Raw genomic sequence first — 14646 nt, 5'->3', positions numbered from 1 at the left:
CCTCCGGTGGGACGTGCTCACCGCATCAGCTGGGCAGCCAACGGGTACTGACTGGGATACGTTTTTTGCCTGCAGGTGTTCGTGTTGTGCCATGGCCTTCTGCAGCTCTCCCAGCTCCTCTACAGCGCCAACTTCAAGAGCAGCCTCACCACCATCGAGAAGCGCTTTGGGCTCTCCAGTCTCTCTTCAGGTTTCATCTCCAGCTTGCACGAGGTAACTGGGTTAGGTGCTTGTGCAGGGGCCCCACGGCATGTCCAGAACAGGGGAACTTCCCAGGATAGGGCCTTGGGGTCGTTCACATTCAGTGTTTCCTTGGCTGTGCCTACACGTTCTGGATGAAACAGCTGTTGCTGTGTACCTGGACACCTCTTCTTGCTTTGCTTCTGCTGTACCACATGCCAGGAGTGTTAAGGTAGGGTTATGTGGTGAGAACATGGACATGGAGGGCAGCAGCAAGCAGGATGTTTTGGAGGAGACCTTTCCACCCTTAGGATGCCATCCACCTCCAGCAGAGACATGGCTGGGAGAGAGCAGACACGCAGTGTGATTCTCTTCTGATCACAGTGCTTACAGCCTCTAGGAAGAGGAGCATTTTATCATGAGTAGTACCCACACAACTACCGCTCTGTGACCAACTTCCAGTAAAAGTGTCTGTTTTCACAGGTTTTTCAATCAGCTTGAGGAATGGCCCTGGCCTGAGTCTTTCCAAACTTTCTCTAAAAGGAGATGCTGGCCAGCAGGCTCTCCAAGAGCCACCCCATTTCTCCAGGGCTCCCAGCTCCTGACGGCCCTGTGGCAAACGACTGTCTTTCACTGGCATCATGATGTTGCTGAGCTGGCCTCAATCTGAACTGTGGCCAAGGTGTAGCTGAGCTTCTTATGAAGTTTCAGGGTGGCAAGAGCACTGATTTAAACCTGACACTTGATGAGTAGTTGCTCAATGACAAGATCTTTAGGAAGTTCTGGATGCACAGGGGGATACACAACCCTTTGAGGTATATGCCATAAGAATATATGCCTTCTGCTTAGCAAAATTGCCACCTGTCTGCTCTGTCAAGGCATGGAGACATACTGGGTATCATATGAGGGCAGGGGGAGAGCCCAGCTCAGGACAAAGTGACACCTGAGCTGTTTTGGCAAGGCACTAGAAGGATACTGGTACGTGTGGACACAAGTGCCTGAATGGAGGAGTTTCTCCCAGGCACTAATCGCTTACTCCTCTGGAAAAGGTTTTCTGGTTCCTAGTGTCATGAATTGTATCCTGTCTGGTAGCTCTTCAAGGCTAGCTAGGAAAAGACCTGCTGGGAGAGACTTTTTCTTGATGGCACAGACAAAGTGCTTGGTGGCTGCCCACCTTGCATGCGTCTGGTCATCCCACATGTGATCTTCCACCAGGAGGCTGGGCACTGGGAATCCTTCTGGCTCCTTGGAGAAGCAGGTGCCCAGGCCTTATCACAAGCAGTCCATATGTCTGAGGTTAAAAAGACAGATTCAAACCCCTTCAAGACCAGTGAAGGACTTCCCACTGATTGGGTCTGGGTTCAAACCGTGCAAAGGAAGAGACCCAGTATGGGGAGCTGTAACATCAGTAATCTGGAGCTGGCGTAATTATGCCCTGCAGAGTATCCCAACCCTCACCACAATGATGCATCAGTAACCCTTGTGCTCCTTATCCAAGTTACTTAAACTTATTTGACTTTATGCCTGGAGATGTAATGTCAAAACAAAAACCCTGCATGCCTTGGACTATAATCCTTTCTCATTTAGTCTGCAGCAATTCCAAGAACAAAAACCACAAAGAGACAAACAAGGGAGCCCATATAAACATGTGTAAAAAGGATATTTAGACATACACACCAGGGTTAAAATGTTTAGCTTGTCCCAAGTTGACAAAAAGCCATGTAATGGCAATTTTTTTGGTGTTCATCCTCTTATCTGAAAGCTGCAGTTCATATATGGAATAGGCTGTGTGTTTTCATATCTTTTAGCTGATCAAGGAGGATGGGACTGTAGATTATGTCTGCAGTTGCGAATGCCCAGTGTCACAAACATTTGCAATGAGCTGTACTTTGTGGCTTGGCTTGCGTCCGCTTAGAATCATGGAAATGAAGGCAATGCACTTTGTTTCTTGCTGGATTTGGGGGAATCACTAGTTTATGCCACATCTCATGGGGTGGGAAGCACATGTGGGTGCTGAACAAAGCCCCAGCCAGATCATGGGCAGGTTGTGAAGGAGTCTGTGATTGCAAGGGATGCACACAGGCTACCAGAGACAAGGAGTTGTCCTGCTGGCTTTTGATAAGAAGGCAGCAGTGAATTGCTATGAATACGCAGGGTGAAGCTGAGGGTTGTCCCATTCCTACTCTCATGGGGGTCACAATTACCACAACTGGTGAGTGATTATGTGAGCTCTCCACCCACCTGGACATGGTCATGGGGGGCCAGGTACAGGGCAGGGCTTGACCTCCTCTGTGGCATCTTCTAACTTCCTCCCCATCTCACTGTGCTCTTTCCAGATTGGCAATGTGGTCCTCATCATCTTTGTCAGCTACTTCGGCAGCCGAGTTCACCGCCCACGGGTGATCGGAGCCGGGGGGCTGCTGCTGGCTCTGGGAGCGTTCCTGGTGACCCTTCCCCATTTCCTCTCAGATCCCTACGAATACACCACCATTAGCACTGGTAAGTGCCCGCACCCTTCCATGGGGAGGCGGGATATCAGGAGAAAACAGAGGTGAGGATCTTCCTCTGCTTCAGCTGTGGCCACCTGTGTAGTGCAGCAGAGAGGGTGAGTTGGGGAGGCCTCTCCTTACACCAGTACACAGAGTAGTGGCATCAACCAAGGGCCAACATTTCTCCTGGGTCTTGAAGTAGAGATGTACAATGTGAGTGTCCTCCTCCAGGGCACTCCAGTGCTGTGCTCTGCCAGGTTTCATGTGACCCACTCAGAGGCCCTGCTCCTCTGCTCCTTGTTTCTTCCCAACAAGTCTGATAGATGTGTAGGACATCTGAAGTGCTTAGTTGTTTGAGGGCCAACAGCCTCGCAAGACCAAAATATGAAGCACAAACACTGGATGTAGCAATCTGTTGCATCATTCTGGGTGGTGACTACATTTCAAACCTGCCCTTCTTACCTGCAAGAGTCAAAAAAAGGCAATCAGTGAAGAGGCAACCTTTAATGCAAGTGAAGGTGCCCATTTCTATCATCCACTTCATCTTTTACCTTCACCTCAGCCTCCGCAAGGCTTTATGGTTGCTGAGTCTTGCTCTTCTGGGAGCCTGCCCCATCACAAATCCATCTCCAGTGGCTCTGGGCTGGGTTTCCCGTGCCTCCTCCAAAAATGTGGTATTCACCCCACACAGAACTTAAACACAGTGCTTGGAGGGAAAGGCTTAAGGCAGAGTTTTACTATTTTAAGCCCAACTTCAGTATAGATTTGCAACCCCTTCTGAATGTGATAATTACATGTGGGATCCCTTCTGCCTCTTCTGGACATGTTGTTTGAGCCACAGTTCCAGGTTATGAGTGTTTTGGTCATTGTGAAGTATCCAAATTCCCCAAAGATGCTCCTGAAGGCCTCCAGAGGGAGCATCTCCCTGCCTGAGTCCGTGGGCTGTCCACAGGCTGCCAAGGCACGGCTCCCTCCCAAGGAGATGAGAGCACCCGGACAGGCATCATGGACATGCCACCCCCAGGAACATTTGTAAAGAGCCTCTGCATTGAGTAAGAGAAGTGTATCTTTCAGTGTGGACACTATAAAATAGTTATACTGGAAAACTAATTATTTACCTTGTTTAATATGATGTTTTTACCATACTTCTCTCCTGGCTATGCTCACCCTCCTCTCTCCAGATCTCTAATGTTTGTCACATCCCTGGTTTTTGCATGGGTGCTGATGTCCTCCCAGCCTGCTCCTCAGCGTGCTGGAAACAGGTTTGCTCTCTGTGGCAACAGAAGAGGCCCAGCCACAGCTCTGAAGCTGCAATGCTTGCTGGTGGTGACGGCATCGTCACTGATGACTACCCAAAGATCCAGGGAGAGAGCGTGAAAGTGGTGATGAGCAGAGGGAGCTAGCTGCTGGTGGGGCAGCAGACAGGGGCAGGAGCCCTGGGATTCAGGCGATGCTGGGTCTGCTGCTTATGTCCCCTGCAACTGCAGACAAATTGCTTCCCTTCTGCTTTCTGGGGGCAATGGTGCATTTCCTGGGGGTGCCCAGAGGCTCTGCAGTGCCTTGAGGTTTCCTGAAAGCTGAGCTGGGTTCGTACCAGAAGTCTCGGTCACATCGGTCTTATCTACTCGAGATAATAATAGCTACGGCATGTGGTCAGTCTTCACATGCTTCGAGGGCAGAGGAATTTATCTGGCTGACATGAAGGCTTGAAAGAACAATGCTGATGTGTGTGCGGCCTGGTTCTCGCCTGCGATCAGGGAGGCTGCTCCCGGTGGCTGCGGGTCGGGCCGCTGAGGGTGGCAGGGCCAGGGAGAAGAGAAACCCCCTGTTGCAGCCTTGTGGAGAGCCCAGGCCGAGGGCAGATGTGGCTCATGGGTCATCTGTAGGATCATTTTGGAAAGGAAGGCATCTTGGTCTTTGAGTCACAGAGGTATGGAAGCAGAAGCGAGGTTGTTGTCCTGCTGCTAAGCAGCATGTGGTTGACAGCATCTCCTGTCCCTGCTCTCACCAGTAAGCTTTGTGAGCCTAAGGAGGGCTACTGGTTTAACTGGGCAGGCTTGGGAACGAGCTGGTGTGCATGACGACAGCTCCTGTTTCAGAACGTAGCACTCAGAAGCGTTTACCTCATGTGCCAGGCTCTCCCCGGTCTTCCCAAAGTGACTTCAGCCCCTAGATCCCCAGGATGCCACCAAGCCTTAGGGCACTGCTTCTTCTGAAAACCCGATGTCACCTCAACCGTGTGCCAAGCTGCCCCATGCCTGTGCCGCTGAGGGGACGGCAGAGCTCACCTGCCAGATGCCTTCCCCTGGAAGGGCCTGGAGCCCCACGCTGCGTGTAGGCCCAGCGCCCAGGGAGCCTTGGCTCTGCCAGGGAGCTGCTTTGTGGCCGCAGGTGAGTTGCTCCCTTGGCTTTGGCCACAAATTTGCCGCAGCAGGAGGCATTCATGGTCTGTCTGCTCAGCACAATGGGATTCAAAGCACAGGGAACCTGCCCGCAGGTGCCCAGCCATCCCTGCTCCTCTGGGAGCGATGGGGGCCCTCATGCTCTGCTCTCCCAGACTGGGAAAGCTGGTGCCAGCAGAGCTGGTCTGTGCGCCGAGACACCACAAAGCGTGATTAAAGCTGATGGCCCAGCACAGGGCTGACAGAGCGCCGTGGGAATGTGCAAACCAGCCCCCTGCTGGCTCACAGCCGGCCCCCTGCGACTCGGGCTCGGAAGTCACCTAGCATCGGTCAGTTTGGAGAGCGGATCAGGAGCCACATACCAAGGTCTCTGACAGCCTAACAAAGGGGGCTGTAAGTTCATGAGTCAGGCTATGAACCCATCGGGAATCAGGGCAGGGCTGCTGTTTATTGTTATGCAAGCAAGTTGAAGCAGCACTTTGGTCCTGCCACGATGCCGTCCATGGCCAGTCTGTCAGTGCCCTCAGACACCCTGGTCTTGCTGGTGGGCAGATCCAACCCTCCCCATCCCAGTCTTGCAGCCCATGAAGATGTTCCAGTGCTGGCTGCAGTTTGCACTGCAGCCTTGAGGAGGGTGAAGACCCCATGAAGATGTCAGGGTCTGGCTTTGAACAGACATAGGCTGCTCCTGAGCACTGTGAACAACGAAGGTTGGGTGGGCAAGGTGTCCTGCTTTGGGCAGCCTGGCCACCCCATGGCACATTGCTCCTGGTCCCATGGGGGAGCAAAGACCATCGACACTGAAAAACCAGTCCCGGATTAGGTTTGTCCTCATTAAACTTCTGCAGCTCTCACTGCTGCTGCAGTAAAATCTTTATTAGCTAAAGATGCTCCTTCTGTCTGGCAGCACAGACCCTTCCGACAGCGCGGCTTCGAATGAACACACACCAGGATTTTTGTGGTGACCTACTATTAGGAATGTGCCGCCACACTATGCCAGTGAAAACCCCTAATCACCTGGCAAATATTTGTTTCTCTTTTGTTTCTGCTTGCTCAGAAGCATAGAAAATCCACAGTTATTATATTAACAAGAAAGATGTGATAGAAATGTTGAAACAATTACAAATAATAATAGTAATAAAGCCCGAATAGGAAGAGCTAACATGAGAAGAGCAGGGATTACTCTGTTTGCTCTGCAACACCGTCAGTTTGCATGCAAAGCAGGTTTTTCCATCGGCGAATATTTATACTTTCCCACCGACTCTGACACTGTCAGTCCAAGGGCTTTTGTCACTTGGCTGAGCCCAGCACTGCTGTGGCTTTGATGAAGAGCTTTTTATCCTCCGCTGACAGCTTGAATGTGACTCACTGGAGCTGGGCTACAGGGCCGACCTTTCTCCTCCGCAGTTGCAGCAGACAAGAGAAATGACTTTGCTTCCTTCTTTTCTTATCAGCCTGCCCTCAAGTCTGATAAAAATCACAGCTGGTCTCTTTGCTTCGCTGAGCTGAGTGCCCCAAAGGACGGGGAAGGGAGTGATAAGTGCTAACTAAAAGGGGTGATCCATCCAAAACCCAGCAGACAACAACATGCTCTTAGTTGGCAGGTTTGAGAGATTCCTGGTACCTACAAATGTAGTGCAGTGTCTGGAGCGTCCTGGCCAGGGATGATGGGCAGAGGAGGAGGTGGGCTTCCACACCACGGCAGCAATGTTGTCACTCCTCCCGTCAGGCCACACGGTACCCAAGCAAGGCAAAACCAGCCATGCAGAAGAAGAATTAGGGATTTAGGGTCAGCCTGAGCAGGTTCCTTCACCCCGTGCCCCTGCAGCTGTGGCAGTGCAGGGGCTGGAGAAGGCAGGGAGAGTGCCCAGCTTTGTAATGCTCATCCTTTTCCATTCCAGGTAACAAGACCAAGGTCCAGGCTGAGCTCTGCTATGCAGAGAACAAGTTTGTGTGCCCAAATGCCACCCAGGATCCCCAGAAGGAGGCCAGCAGTGTGTGGGCAATGATGGTCGTTGCCCAGCTGTTGGCTGGAATTGGGACGGTTCCCATCCAGCCCTTTGGGATATCCTACGTAGATGATTTTGCAGAAGCAAACAATTCCCCGCTGTATGTTGGTAAGTGGAAGGACCATTGCTCTTATATCACTTTCACAGAATCACAGAATGGGTAGGGTTGGAAGAGACCTCTGAAGATCACCTAGTCCAACCACCCCACAGAGCAGGATCACCTAGAGCACCTTGCACGGGATGGCATCCAGGAGGGTTTTGAATGTCTCCAGGGAAGGAGACCACATCCTCTCTGGGCAACCTGTTCCAGGCTCTGTCACCTCACAGTAAAGAAGTGTCCCCTTATATTGAGCTGGAACCTCCTGTGCTTCGGTTTGTGCCTGTTGTCTCTTGCCCTGTCTCTGGGCACAACTGAAAAGAGAATGGTTCCATCCTCTCTACACCTTCCCTCAGATATTTATATACACTGGGGAGGCCTCCCCTCAGTCTTCTCTTTTCCAGGCTAAACAGGCCCATTTCTCCCAGCCTGTCCTTGCACAACAGGAGCTCCAGTCCTCTAATCATCTTTGTAGCCCTTGTCTGAACTCGCTCCAGTAGTTCCATGTCCCTCTTGTACTGGGGAGCCCAGAACGGGACACAATCCTTCAGGTTTCCTTAAGGCCCTAGAGCTGAGCTGGAGAGGTGCTCATCTGGAGCAACCGTGGCCTCCAGGGCAGAGGCTGAGCACCCAGTGGGACTCGGATGAGCTCAGCCTCCGTGAAGGTGCTGGGCTGCCTCTCCCCTTGTTAGTCAGTTACTCCCTTTATGGTTATATTTATGGTGTGAGCGTGAGGAAGCCAAAGAATCAGGGCAAGGAGAAGATCATGCTTTAACTAGAGGTATGACAACCTGCAGGAGCAAATTAACACAGGTTTTGCAGCAATGTTGACATTTTTGCTATGGAATTGGCCAAGAGTCCCTGTCCAGTGCAGGCTCCCCAGCTCAGAAGGACTTCAGATCACAAAGAGATAGGTGCTGGCATCCATGTTAAACTGCATTTTTTCCTCTGTGAATGCTGAGCCCAGCTGGGGCTGGTGTGCCTACGTGAGCTTTGAGCTTGGTTCACAAGTTTATTTAAAAACCTGATTCCTCCCGGTGATGAACAATGTCGTTAAAGCAGCCAAAGGTGTCAGAGTGATTTAGGAATCAAAAGCGGATGTTCCAAAATAAGGTAAGCACTTCAGGAGAAGGGAAAGCCCTTGGGATTAGACTCCCAAGGACTGGCTTTGGACAAGCGCTGAAGGGCTTGGCAGGGTCTCCAGACCCACCCAGGCATGCTTTGCTCCAGGCTCCTGCTGGAAAGGGCTGCTGCACCATGTGCAAGCTCTGGAGCAAGTTTCCCACATGGGTATTAGTTGTTTCTTGCAGCTCAAATATAGAAATGTCTACTGGCAAAAAGAGTTTTTTCTTTCTTTGTCCCCTTTTCTCAATAAGTGGTTCAGAAAAAGCCTTGGTAGTAAGAAAGGACAGTCAGAGTTCCCATTTGTAGGCGGTGTGTCCCTGCTGAGGACCACATGACCCCATTTTTTCTGCTCAGCACCTGCTAGGTGACATTTCCACAAAGGATCTGGTACACTGAGCTCTCACGGGGCTCCGGTTAGCAGTCACACAAAGCTGGGACTCTTCTGAAGTCCTGGCTGCCATCCCTTCCCATGGATGAAGATGAGAGACTTGGTTCCTAGCGTACTGCAGCACAATGCATCCCTGTCTTGGAGAACTGGGCTGGTTTGGTCTTGACTGCATAGGTGGTCATTTTAGGGCCATGGGAATGTCCATGATGGGGGGTATGGCTCATGTGCATCTAGGTTGCCTCAAAACAATGTAAATACCATTGCTTGTTTTGTTATGTTTTAGGTCTCAGTGTCTTCCCATGAAAGGGGGGAACGCTAATTATGTATGAGGTTAAATTCTTCTCTAAAGACCCTACCCTTAAACAACTAGGTTTATGCCATAGAAACAAATGAGCTGCCTTGCCTATTTGGGGAAAAAAAAAAAAAAAAAAAGTTAAAATTAGGAGCACAGCCTGAGGCACAGCAATGGGGCTAGGTGCTTTCATACCCAGCATGCTCATAAGCCCCAGACCAGTAAAATGCACAGAAATGGTTATTGAGTCTCAGGCAAATTGTTTCCTTTTGAATCAAGGAATTTCTTCCAGGAAGAAAACCTGAATATTTTCATTCTGAAGACTTTAAAAGGAAACATTTTGATCTTATGGGATGGGTCTAACTTATCTGGTTTTTGAACAGGAATATTTCAGCAGAACCAAGGGTGATTTTAATGCTCTTTCTGCTCTCCCTGAATCAACATATTTCACCTCCCCTGATGTTTTGACCAAACATTTTTGCTCATTTCTAAAAGACCGAGATGATGGCTTTGCTTCCTGGGCCTTCTGTGGGAGATGAAGGTCTCCATCACCTGTGGAGCTCAGTGGACGTTTTATGAACTTTTTATGGATATTTCACAGGAGGACAGAGCCTTATTTGCAGTGCAGCTACTGTTACCTCCTCACTTTCTGCTCCTTTTTTCAGCCATCCTCTTTGCCATTGCGGTGTTCGGCCCTGCTTTTGGATACCTGTTGGGGTCTGTGGTGCTGCGGCTCTTCGTGGATATTGGAAGAGTTGACATTGGTGAGTATTTACCAAGTAGGGATGGTTTTCCTAAAAGCCCTCTGTGAATCAGAAGTCTGCTATGAGAGATCCGGTGGCAGGAGCGCATGTCTTGCACTGGTGACCCACAAAACCTGCTTTCCTGGAAAGCCCTGACCTCGAATAGACCGCCCAAGTGCACTTCTCTGCTCCATCTCCCTGTGAGAAAGGCTACAGCTGGACCTGAGGTCACCACGGGAGCAGTGTCCTGCAGTGTGGACATCTCAATGTCCAGCTCACCGCGTTGGTCATTGCCGCCCACCGCTTCCATGCTGAGGAAGTGCCACACTGCCCTGGCACAGTGCTGGAGAGGAGCAGGAACATCTGAGGCATCCAGGGAGGGAGAAGACAACCATGGGGCAGCCATTGCCCTGCGCGTGCATGGGGAGGCTCGAATCTGCTCAGCCTCCTCCCCACCACCCGTCACCAGCATCCACAGAGATGGAACCAGGTCAGCGCCACCGGAGGGCTTATTTTCTTTATCTGCGACGTGTGCTTGTTATTCCTGGTAACTTAATCACTAAAGAATTCTCCCCAGCTCCACCATTAATGTGGCTTTTCCTGTGTTCCTCTGAGAGATCAGAGCCCGCCTGACATTCTTGTCTGGTGCCTGATAAGAATAATAAATGAACCCGAGGCAGGAAACGGCAAAAAGCCTTGGCTCGCTCCCTGCGGCGGCAGACCGATTTAGCATCCCGTGCCCAGTCGCTCCATGATGACGTCCAGGCCCGGAGCAGATCAGTGCTGTTTGGGGAAGCGGGGCGATTGTTTCGGCGGGGCGTGGGACCCCTCGTGCCACACCCGGCACTATTCCTGACAGTTGTTCCTCTCCCACCCACGATGTGCCGATGATGGGGAGATGTGCTCGCCATGCCAAGCCAAGCAATCCTTCGACCTCCCGCCAGCGATGCTGGCCCAGCCGGATGATGTCCACATCGGGGATGGAGCGGTGTTTGTCTCCTCTTTTTTCCGGACAAAGGGTGTGAGCACCCGGAGTTTTGTCCACTCGGAAACCACGATCATTAAAAATGCTCTTCTGCCAGCACAGGGCTCTGCATGTAGAGTTACCAAGCCTGGAACAATGGGAGAGATGATTCCAGGAAAGCAGCTATGCCCTTTCCCGGTCCCCATCTCACCTGGGCAGCCCCAGCAGATAATGTGGTCCAATCCCAACTGTGCGCCCGGGCAGAGGAGGATGGAGCCAGGGCCCCATAATCACCAGCTGGCCGGAATACCTGAACCTGTGCCATCAGTGTGCTTCAATGCTGACTACGTGCATCCTGTGGGCACTGGGGAGGCTCCATGTTGTTTAGGTGGGGGCTGGTGGGGTTGGCTTCTGGCTGCGGGAAGAGAAGGAAGTCAACCACAGTCGACCATGGAGTGGAGGTATCCGCACCCAGGGCTTATCTTGATACGAGAGCTGGTGCAAGCTCTCATGTCCCTCCATTTGCCACACCAGAGAGGAGACCCTTGGGGTGCACCCACATGTCTTTGTGCTCTACCGGTCCATATTTGCATGGCCATGGGTATTTGCCCCTTTCGCCATTAGACACGCAGAGGCAAAGCTCTGATGATGAGTCTTTGTGTCTTGCAGCAACGGTGGCCTTGACACCAAAGGACCAGCGGTGGATCGGGGCCTGGTGGCTAGGGCTGCTGATCTCCTCCGGCTGCTTGGTGCTTACGTCCATTCCCTACTTCTTTTTCCCTCGGTACATGCTGAAAGGAGAGGTAAGACCCCACCCTGGGGCAGGGCAATGTCTTCTCGGGGTTCCTGCATGCAGTCCACCTTGGTAGGGATCTGTTCTCGGTGACTTGACCCTCCTGGGCTGTCTGACCTGCTTCTCCGCCTGTCTGCTGCCAATGGCCATATCTCAACACTGCACTGCAACACCTTCTGCAAGGTCACTCTCACTGTTTGAAACACGGGCTTTTTTCTTTGGAAAAAAATGTGGCAGAGAAAAGTTTCCCATTAAAACAAATAAAAAAGGTAGAAAGCTATTGAAACATTCCACTTCAGTGTTTTCAAAGCCAAGCCCCACAAGTTAAGCCTCAAAAAATAGTTTTTTGTTTTTGTTTTTGTTTTTTTTTTTTGAACTTGTGTAATCATCAATTCTTTAAAGGTCAAAATGAAACCCCAAATATTTCAGGATTACAGTCTGAGGACCCATCAGACTAGAACTGGCCTGTCTCCAACTTCCATTTCCAGACTTTTTGCAGAATTTAAGAAGTGATATCTTCCCTTTCATCAGGCTTCAAAGTTTTCCACGCTCTTAAAAAGTCCCCAAGCATTTGTCTTGCAGCTCTACTCAAGGGCTGCAGTGATTTTTGGAGGTAACTCACTCCTTTGCTGCAATGGGCAGGAAAACTATCGGTCTTAGCAGTGGGTCAAAGGCGTCTGTGATGGACTCGCTGCGCACCGGGACAGCGCTCACCAGGCACCTGTGCTCCCCTCTCAAGGCAGGATGCTCTTCTCTCCCCTCCCAGGACCCCAACTCGGAGGCTGGCATGCTGAGGAAGATGGAGAAGAGAGGGCTCGAAGAAACCTCCCTGCTGGAATTTATAAAGAGTAAAGTGTTGGCACTTAGAGGCGAGGGTGAATGGGCAGGGTCCACCACATCGCATTTTCATGCTTATCTCCACTGCGCTGGGTGGGGATGCCAGCTCAGGCACCTCCAGGGTTGCGGAGTCCTTCCCTAAGGACTACTGGGGGTTGGACGCTGCCTCCCTCTTGCTAAAAGTCACCAGCGCTGAGGGACCATTTAATGACTTTTCTTAGGCCCACAATGGCTTCTTTACACCTGAATTCACCCCTTCCCTCCCTCCCCAGCCACTGCAGTCACGTCCCGCGACTGTCAGCTCCCTCTTCTCTGTTTCCCTGGGCTTTGATGGATGGCAGCCAGGGTTGTCTTGGCTGGGCAGGGGGACACAATCCCTGCTCTTTCATCTGCTTGCACCACCCAGGGATACGGCCCCTGCTTCAGAAAAATAAATGCACTGGGGCTACTAAGTGCTCAGGGGCTTGTGGGTTTGGAAAGCATGGCAGGAAGGGCAGTGGGCAGAGCTGGCCCTCATCCTCCCATCTCAGGGCAGTTTGGCCATGGTCCTGCCAGCTGCCCGGCCAAATCAGGGTGTCTCCCCTTCAATTTTCTCATCTTCTTACACATCCCCTGTTTAGCCCACTGGGAATAGTCTGAAGGTGGGATATTTGGCAGTATGAATTGCTGATATCAGGACCACATTGTTAAAATACATTTCTCCTGCTGTTTCCCTGCAGGATTCCCAAAGGTCTTCCTCAAGCTGCTCCTCAACCCCCTCTTCATCCTCCTAGTGCTTGCTCAGTGCAGCTTCTCCTCGGTCATCGCAGGTCTCGCCACCTTCCTCAACAAGTTCCTCGAGAAGCAGTACGGTGCCACCTCCTCGTACGCCAACTTTCTCATTGGTGAGCAGGGGCTGGCTATGTTCGTTCACTTGCTCCTGAGGGTCAGAACAGCTCTTGTTGGAAATGTGCAGCCCTGCTACACAGTTGAAGCAGGTCTGGATCACTCTGATGGTGAAAGAAGCTGGCAAAAAGCAAGTGATTTCACACCAAAGTTGCATCTTCAGACTCCTGAGGATGCAGTGTCTCATAGGTGCCAACTGCCTTGGGTTTGGGTCTGTCCCGGATAACAGTGGAGTCTGTGAATTCTCCCAACCACCATGAGTGCCTCAAAGCCACCACTTCCACCCCTTGCCAGCAGAGAGGAGCTTGGCAGGCAGGACCCCTGGATGATGCCTTTGTTCCTCTGCAGGAGCTGTGAACCTGCCTGCAGCAGCACTCGGGATGCTCTTAGGAGGAATCGTCATGAAACGCTTTGCCTTCTCCCTTCGAGCCATCCCCCGGTTCTCTGTGGTGGTGCTCGTTTTCTCCATCCTCATCTGCCTGCCCATTTTCTTCATGGGCTGCTCCACGGTGCACATCGATGGCATCTACCCCTCCAGGTATCGCAGGGTTGTTTCCAGCTCTGTATTCCTCCCTTCTCCAGCTCTTGACCTGATTATCTGTGGGGTGGGATACATGTAGATGGAGGCCAAAAGGTGGTAGACATCACCTCCTCCTGAATCCTGCTGCCTGGAGGAGATCTAAGCACTATACAGCACAGAAAGTTTGGGAGGGCATTTATTCCTGATTGTTCTGTACCAAACAAACAGGGTATATTTTTTCATTCTAACCCTGTATTTCCAGGGGGAAATTAGAAGTGTTAGTGACCGTGTCCACAAGGAGCACACTCCATTCCATCATCACCTTTCTGCTTGCCTGGGTGGAAACTTCTGGCTCTCACCACATCTTTTTACTTACTGAAACAACGTTTAGACTCCAGCCCAGGCTTGCTGTCAAGTACATTGTACACAGGCCATTTCTAAATGCACTGCCAGCATATCAGCAAGGGGCTTTCGGACATGTTTCCCTTTGCCAGAGATAAGCCTCCTGTCTCACGGTATGGTGGAGAGGTGAGGAGCAGGGCAGTTCCCGCACTTCTCCCCTTGCGCACTTAAAAACCACTCAAATAACAACAGTGAAGCAAAAAAAAGACAGTGCTCTGCAAACAAACTCACACATGAACTGCAAGTTTCTATTTTGCGCTGAGGTGTGTGCTGTTAATGTAACAGTGTGTATACTGCTAATTAACAGTACACCGGCATATACTGTTAATTCAGGAGCATACGAAAATCCGCTGAGGCACTGGCATCCCAGCTTTTTGTGAGAGAGCAAGGCTTTGAACCCTCAGCTCAGGATCAGGTGCTACATGTGCTAAATTTTGGAAGGCACCTTGGCCTCACAGCACTCACCTCTTGCTGCCAGCGTCAGCCCCTCTGGGACACACCAGTGCTTATGGGGTTTGCA

General features: G+C 51.3%; 1 protein-coding gene across 1 annotated transcript in view; it reads left to right on the top strand.

Moving 5' to 3' along the window:
- SLCO2A1 (solute carrier organic anion transporter family member 2A1) overlaps positions 1 to 14646 on the top strand; it is a 29634-nt gene that overhangs the window by 10939 nt on the left and 4049 nt on the right. Inside the window, exons 2-9 of the mRNA XM_080604092.1 lie at positions 76 to 213; positions 2517 to 2679; positions 6973 to 7188; positions 9648 to 9746; positions 11359 to 11492; positions 12249 to 12330; positions 13039 to 13203; positions 13553 to 13742. Of these exons, the coding sequence (XP_080460218.1) occupies positions 76 to 213; positions 2517 to 2679; positions 6973 to 7188; positions 9648 to 9746; positions 11359 to 11492; positions 12249 to 12330; positions 13039 to 13203; positions 13553 to 13742 (1187 nt within the window). The remainder of the gene's footprint in view (positions 1 to 75; positions 214 to 2516; positions 2680 to 6972; positions 7189 to 9647; positions 9747 to 11358; positions 11493 to 12248; positions 12331 to 13038; positions 13204 to 13552; positions 13743 to 14646) is intronic.

Source organism: Anser brachyrhynchus (genome assembly GCF_964034855.1).
Source record: "Anser brachyrhynchus genome assembly, chromosome: 9".
NCBI classification, from domain to species: Eukaryota; Metazoa; Chordata; class Aves; order Anseriformes; family Anatidae; genus Anser; species Anser brachyrhynchus.
This window is presented reverse-complemented; position numbering and strand designations above follow the sequence as displayed.